The sequence below is a fragment of the Tenrec ecaudatus genome, chromosome 2 (genome assembly GCF_050624435.1).
Source record: "Tenrec ecaudatus isolate mTenEca1 chromosome 2, mTenEca1.hap1, whole genome shotgun sequence".
Classification (NCBI taxonomy): Eukaryota; Metazoa; Chordata; class Mammalia; order Afrosoricida; family Tenrecidae; genus Tenrec; species Tenrec ecaudatus.
In genome coordinates, this window is record NC_134531.1 from 80,819,545 (window position 1) to 80,827,811 (window position 8,267).

General features: G+C 38.2%; 1 protein-coding gene across 2 annotated transcripts in view; it reads left to right on the top strand.

The window, feature by feature from the left end:
• XRCC4 (X-ray repair cross complementing 4) overlaps nucleotides 1-7,814 on the top strand; it is a 297,968-nt gene extending 290,154 nt beyond the window's left edge. For both annotated transcript variants that reach the window (XM_075541249.1, XM_075541250.1), the window contains exon 8: nucleotides 5,924-7,814. In XM_075541249.1, coding sequence (XP_075397364.1) covers nucleotides 5,924-6,035 — 112 coding nt within the window. In that variant the 3' untranslated portion in view covers nucleotides 6,036-7,814. The remainder of the gene's footprint in view (nucleotides 1-5,923) is intronic.
• The last annotated feature ends 453 nt before the right edge of the window (nucleotides 7,815-8,267 follow it).

Sequence of the window (8,267 nt, forward strand, 5' to 3'; positions counted from 1 at the left end):
GGATCTATGGTTTGTTTGTTTTTACAATTTACTGTAAATTGGGAGTTAATACATATGTTATATGATCCCATAGTTCAATCACGTTGAACAGAATCATACAATTGCTTCCATAATCAGTCTCCAAACATACTTTTCCTTCCTGGACTCCTTGACATATCTCCTTTTTACCCCTCCCTCTCTAGATCCCCCATCTGCCCACTCCCCAGAAACCCTTGTTCTATTTGCTTTCCCTATAGGCTCAATGTCCCTGGGTTTACTTACTGACAAACATGAAAACTTCAAGAGGGTGACCCCCACTGGCAATGTACCTCTGAGATATAGCCTAATATGAACAAGCATAAGCAAAATAAAGCAGAACGTCCGTCATAGGATTGCCAAAATAATGCATATCTTAATACAGCATATAAGGCACTGGTGTTGTGAGACCTTGCTGGTCTGCCAACCAGTAGTACACCATTCTTAGGACAGATGTCTTCTGCTTTCTCAGATACCATGTATTTTCCAACTTAAGTCCTGAGGTTCCAAGCATGTCTGGGCTACAGTCAAGTTCATCCAGTGGATTTCCTGCATGGGGTCATATCCTGTAGCTCTGGAGCATGCCGTGTGCCCTGAAGATCCAGGATTCAGTGTCTCAGCATTCCACGGCACCCAGCCTAGGCTCTCGGGGTACCTCCAGACACCCTCGTTCACACCACTAAAGACACTCTCCACCTAATGTCCCCAAAGCATCCTCAGTCACTGCTCTCCCATCTGGAGGTCAGGCCTCTCCCCCCACTCCAACAGACATACGCCTATATTCCCTCTCCCCTCTCCTGCACTGCCCCTCCCATAAGTAAGCTAATCCCTCTGACAGGGCTGCCTTCCTCTCCGGAGAACCTCACCCCAGATCCACATGAAGGCCACATTTTTAACTGTGGTTATTTCCTCTGTTTCCAATGTTTGCATTCCAGTCACCAATAACTATTAATGCATCTTGATTGCATATTTGATAAATTTCCAGCTGACATCACTGGTAGAATTCTGCAATTTCATCATCACTAATTTTCATGGTGGGTGCATAAATTTGAATAGAAGACGAGTAGATGTAATCCTATCACAGACGCCATTGTACTTCAGGCTGATCCTTTCTGGCAATGGCTGCCACATTATTCCTCTTGATTGTGTAGTTCCCGGCACAGTAAATCATGATTTTCTGATTCAAAATGGCCAATGCCAGTCCTTTTCAGCTCACTAATGCTTAGCATATCGATCGTGACCGCTCCAGTTTTCCTAACTCCATACTTCACGCATTCCAAGTTCCAATCGTTGGGAGATCTCTTTCCTTTGAGTCCTGCCTCTTCAGCAAATAAAGATCCCAAAGGCACCATTCCATTCCACTGCTCAACAGTCACAGTGTGAGTGCCCTTGGACGTGAGAAGCCCGTCTACTGGCAGTGTCTTTGATGCGGTTCTGCTTTCTTGGATTAGGCTTTCAGAATTTGACAGTGCTTCCAAGCTATGCCCAAGGTTTTCAGCGACCTCTTCCTCTCAAGTGGAGATCTGTGTCCTCCTTCCTTGTCTGTTCTTAGTCTGGAAACTCCACTGAAGCCTGTTCACTTTGGATGACCCTACTAGCAACTGAAACACCATGACATAGCTTCTAGCAACACACTAGCCACCACAGTATGTCAAACTGACAGATAAGTGGTACAGACATGAATTATTACGATGCAGACATTAATTATTCCCAAGTGCTCAGACAAAAGAAATAGCAGGCTGGGTGTAGCCATTCAGAAAATGCCCTCATGGAAGATTTAGACATTCAAGTGGGCCATAACTGATGTCAGTGATTTACTTAGTCACAAAGGCACCCCGGGCTTCAAAATACTTATTCAGTCACTTTCTATTTTTAGATGAAGAATCTCTATTGCTTTCAAGTTTCACCTTTAAGTATGAATTTCTCTTTAATATTTCTGTTATGAAAACATGTAAGCATATGCTAAGATAGATACATGTTCAAGTATATCCCTTATTGTGCTATTTATAGGAGCACTTTGAAAAAATAGAACCACCCGAAACATCCATCTTTGGAATAATGGATAGTATCTCTATATTAAAATGAGTTATAAACATTGTTGTTGTGAGTTGCTGAGGAGTCAGTTGGGCACACAGGGACCCTATGTGCAATGAAGGATGTGCTGCTTCATCCTGCATCATCCTGGTAGTTGCTACTGTGCAGCCACTGTGTCAACAAGACATCCCACTTGTATTTTGAGCGCCTTCCCAGTGGAGCAGCTCATCTCCCAGCACTACATGGTGCCAGGTTCCGCTGGGCCTCAGTAGGCTTTCACTGGCTAGCCCTCAACAATGGGCGCCCCATTCCTTCTTCTTAGTCTGTCTTCCGTCTGGAAGCTCCGCATAAATCTGTTCATGGGTGTCTCTGCTGGTATTGGAAATACCAGTGACATCGCGTCCAGCGTCACAGTGATTTTGAAGCAGCACAGTAGAACAGACTGACATGTGAGTAGTGGGTTATACACATAGATCTGTATTTTTTTCAACAAAGACATGTCTAATATATTGCAGAGTACAAACATGTGTGTGTTTATGTACATATATAACTGTACGCATATATGAAAATATAAATTCAAATAATCAAAAATAGTGTAACGGACTTTTCATATTCTTTATGATTTTCAGAATTAAATTCTTAAAATAGCATGTATTGAGTATAAAAAATGCTCAAGTTTTTTGGTTGTGAAGAGAGTTAATTCTTTTGACTTATTATACATATGAAAGTTATAGAACAATAATCTGCATTCATGGAACGAGCTTCTACCAAGCACCTGTTATATACTAAACTTTAAAAGTGAAAGAGTAAAATATCTACCTCTTAAGCTCCTCATAACTTTTGAAGATGCGACTCATAAACAGAACATATTTCCTTCAGCGCTGTAATTCATAGTGGACCTTCTGTCTAAAGCTGGTTTTTTGTTTTTGTTTTTTAACTAAATTGATAGAGCTCCGTGTTTTTGTTGCAGTGTCTAGACTATGAACAAAATTACAGAGGTTTTTCCATGTCTGACTTTTTAATTGAAATATTTCAATCCTCTCTCTTGCCTAGCAGGAGAAAAAGCAATAGGGATGGAGGGGTGGGGGGGTAGTGATGTGTAATGTGTTTGGAGTTGACACTGAAAACTTATATATGTAACAATTATACCTTTATGTGATACTGTATCACTTTCTCCCTCCTCCTATACAATTTATTTTTAGATATTGAGTTACATTTTACAATAATGATGTCTCTGTTTATTATTAATTTTATCATTGAAAGTTCCACAGGGTAGAACTTGTCATTTTGATATTGTGTTAATGCCCAGCACCTTGGCATTCCTGTGAGGGTGATGCTGTACAAATTGGCTTGCTCAGGATAAGACCAAGCACGTACTTAATGTCTACTGGCAGCCCACAAATAGTTACTTACAGGGAATCAGAAGGCCAAGGTTGATACATTTCTATTAACCTACTTACTGTTTACATTGGTGTAGTTGTTTTTTAACTACTAATAATCTAAGCAAAGATGTTTTAGCATTTTAGTTGGTTATTTTGATTCATCTCTTCTATTAGCAGGAACTCTATATATGCAGTATCAGCAGCTATTAATATTAGCTCTGATGTGTTCTATAGCCATTTACATGCATTTTCACTTACCTCGGCTCATTAAATCTCCAGGCTACCTCTGAGGCACATATTACTATCCCCATTATACAGATTGGAGAGAGAAGTCCACTTAGTTTAAATTATCTGCCTAAAGCCGTATAGCTAATAAGAAAAAGCTAGGTTCACAGCTGTGTTTAACTTAAAATCCCCTGCTCCTTTAACTGCACCAAACAGCTGCTACGCTTTATCCTCAACCTTTGAAGTTAGTTAGAAACCTGGATGATGACAGCATTACTGGGTATTCTCAACCTAAATATAATTGCGACTAAATTCAGCTTAAATTGTTACTGGTAAATATATTTACTTCAGCTTTATAGAGAATCACCAATTAGGTTTATAGAAAGGTATAAACATAACATGCTAAGCTTTACTTCTGACTGAGCTGTGTTCCTCTCCAATGGCAATTAGCAATAATCATTGTACTGAATAAGCTCATTATCCTAGGACACAAAGGGAAATGAATATAACTATTGACCCATTGATATAATACTGAACCTAAGTAAGATTTAGTTTACTACCAGGCGAGTTGTAGATTCATTCAATAAGTTCAAGCCAACACTCAACAACAACTGCTATAAAAGTCGTGCTACCTCTATGAGGATTATGTTTATCCAAATTCAAGGAAATCCAATCATTACAACTATTATTTAGACTTATGCACCAACCAACAAGTTGGTGATGAAGAAATTAAATAATTTTACCAACTTCTTCAGTCTGAAATTGGTCAAACATGCAAGCAAGGTGCATTGATAATCATTGGAGATTGGAATTTAAAAAGTTGGAAACAAAGAGGAAGGAACGGTAATTAGAAAATGTGGCCCTTGTCATAGAATCAAAGCTGGAGATCCCAGGATAGAATTTTGTGAGACTGACAACTTACTCATAGCAAATATCAGGGGTGTGTCTCCGACAAAATTTATTCAATCTATTTGCTGAGAAAATCATCAGAATAGGTGGATGATGTGAAGAAGAGTGTTGTGTCAGGATTGAAGGAAGGCCTCTTAACAACCTGGGTGGAGTATGCAGATCACACAACTTTGCTCAGTGGAAGTGAGGAAGCCTTAAAACACTTGAGGGTGAAGATCAAGGATTGCAACCTTTCGTGTGGATTACAACTCAGTGTAAAGAAGCCAGACTCCTCACAATTGGACCAGTAAGTAGCATTATGATAAATAGATAAAAACCTGAAGTTGTCAAGGATTCATCTTGCTTGGTTCCACAATCGCTGTTCATGGAAGCAGCAGGCACAGGATCACAAGATGCATTGCATTAGGGAATTCTGCTGTACGAGACCTCGTTAAAGTGTTGAAAAGCAAGGATGTTACTTTAAGCACTAAAAGTGTGCCTGACCCAAACCATCACCTCGTATGCATGTAAATTGAGCAAGAAAGACTGGAGAAAAATCCATTCATTTGAAAAATCAATTCATGGTGTTGGCAAAGAATATTGAAAGCATCACAGACTGCCAAAGGAACAAGCAAGTCTCAGAAGGACAGCCAGAATGTTCCTTAGGTCCAAGTGGGACTTTGTCTCGGGTACTTGGGATACGTTATTAGGCGAGACCAGTCCCTGGAGAAGGGCATCATGCTTGGTAAAGTGGAAGGATAGCAATGAAGAGGAGTCCGGTCCCTAACAAGGTGGATTGACATAGTGGCTGCTACAATGGGCTCAAGCATAAGAAAAATTGTGTCACAGACCAGGCAGTGTTTCCTTCTGCTGTGCATAAGGTCGCTATGCATCGAAGGCAACTATCAGCAGTAGCAACAGGATCCTTAATTCTAAAAAGCATTTATAATCAAATTGAAATTCTTGTGGCCTAGAAATTTCTGCTTAGAAATTAAAATGCATCTTAGTAGGTAACAAGGAATCAGAAGGGGAAGGTAAGTCATGATAGAACCATTGAAAGACTGGCTTGACAAATATCTGCGATCTTGGCATACAATTACTACAGCACAGAAGACACCACACTTCTTGACCTCGATGAGTCCTTTTGTAGACTTTTGAGTTTTTGCTAATGCAGAACAGTGACAGATTAATTATTTAGTTGTTTAAAAAGTTGAATGCCTTTTATCTTTCTTTCTTTATGACTAACACACAATAATGAAATAATTCCCAAAGCCAATTCTGGAAACAGGATTTGATTTATTTTATGAAGTATCACATAATCTTCTCGTATATTATAAAGGATTTATTTTTTTAATTATCTTGATTTTCTTTTATTCTAGGTCTGATCCTTCAGTACCTCAGATGTTGAAAAAGGAAGAAAGCTCAACTGAAAATATGTCTTTAGAAACTCTAAGAAACACCAATCCCGAAGACCTCTTTGATGAGATTTAGCTGTCTCAAAAAAGTACTTTGATGTTCACCCAATTGTGTTTTCTATTCATTTTTTTAAACCAAAAAAGCAAAATTTCAACTCAGCAGCAGCTATTACTGTACCTTACAACTTAATTACATACACACTGAGTTGAAACCATTGTGCAAAATGGATTACACATGTATATGAAGATATGATTTGATGACAGTGGCACATTATGCTAAACTATTCATTCAGCATGCCTGTAATTACATATAAACCCCAGACTTTTTGCTCCAGAAGACATATTTATCCTTATTCAATTCGCACATATTATATGTGGTAGCTGTCTAATGACCTGTCTAGGAAGATTTGGAAGTGGGACAAAAGAATTTTTTTAAGTCCATAGTTCTTTTCTGAAGAGTCATATTTGGACCAGTGATGTTTCAGCATTTTAATTTTGGGTATGATATATAAAATTCTATTTTTAGTTGTACATGTACAATCTGATAATAAGTGTCTGGTGCATTGAAGATTTTTTTATATACATAAAATTTGTTATTTAGCCTAACTGGTTTCCATTGTACAGTAGTACAGCTTTATAGGGTGCTTATTAATGTAAAGCTAATATCTCTTTGGTTTGAAAAGCCTATTTTTAAAGAATTATTGATAAAAGATGTTTATGTTGCATGTACAAAGGCCCTCCAGGAAGACAAGGACTTTGTTGGTTTGTTCTACAATTTTCTCTCACTGTGTCCAGGATCTTATAATGTGATCCCTTTCAGTTCGGTTGATAATGGTAGCCAGCACTGTCTAAGAGTCATGAAGTCTGATGTTTGCAGGATCCATTGGTCCATTGGTTTAATTGTTTCCACGGATCTTCAATTTGTTTGACTTTTCTTTCTCCTGGACATGAAGAGAGCCATAGCTGTACTATAGACAGCCACTCATGAGCCTTTAAGACTCACTTGCTACTTAATAAAATAGACTATAGAACATTGCTTCTGTGAACTATGTTATATTATTGACTTTAATATTTCCCAAGCCCTTGACCCTGAGCCCCAGACACCATGACTCGCTCCCTGAAGGTATTTGGTTATGCCTAAGAAGTTTTTATAACTTTCCCCTTATGTACTTCCCACATTCATGGATTGATTGGCAGCAAAGTTATAATCATGAGTGTAGTCCCCCTCTTAGCAAGATGAATTAATATAAAGAAGTATTTGTGGTAGGTATGTAATTTTGTGTCAATTTGAAGATATGAAAGGAGTAGAGTCTTGTCTGTCAATTAGCTCACAGCCTGATGTGCCTCCTTTCTCATGAGGAGGATCCTGGGAGTCTCTGCTCTCTCTCTCTGCTTTCACCTTCATGCCCGCGAGCCATGCTGGAATCTGCAGCAATCATGTGATGTTTCCCTTGTCATTGGATCCACAAGACTTTTCCCCCACCAGCCTGGGATCTTCCTGCATTTTTCATCATTGCTTGTGGCTGCGTGAGTCTGAAGAGGGTTTTGTGGACTAGTATTGGACGTATGGACTTGCACTGGTCTGGACTGGCACATGTTTTCTGGTATATAACTACTTATTGATATAAAGCTCTCTTTTATACATATGAATGTCACTGGATTTGTTTCACTAGTCAACCCAGAATAACATAGTAATTATACAGAAAGTTCTGATACCTTTTGTGATAAATTATAAATTATGTATATATAAATGCACATATATAGTGATACGTTTGACAATACAGAGAAAACATAAGAGCAATTATATATTATTATTTGTATTCTGAATAAGATATGACCAAGTCAATAAACTAACAAAGCATTTTAAATACAAATTCTATCTCATTTCATTTTCATAATGGCTTATATTTGAAAGGAAATTTAAAATATAAATATATAACATAAATCAATATAAAATACACATTTCTATTTAGCCATTTTAGAATTTCACTATAATAATTGAGCTTGCTATAATTCAGAACTTATCTTGGATCTCTCCAAGAAGATTTTTTTACACCCGGTACCAGAATCTTAAGATAATATCATCTCACCTGAACACACCACAAAGGAATGCAGTGTGTCAGTAACTTAAATCAGCGTACAGCTGCCAGTTATGCCGTGTGTGTGTGTGTGTGTGTGTGTTTTAAGTGAAAGAGAAGAGGAAACAAGACGAAGTATTCCCACACTAGTGATGGAAAGATGTGAAGGGAAAGTGTTTCCTAGGCAAAATTAGCATGCAGAGTCTATGCATTTCATAATATTTAGAAAG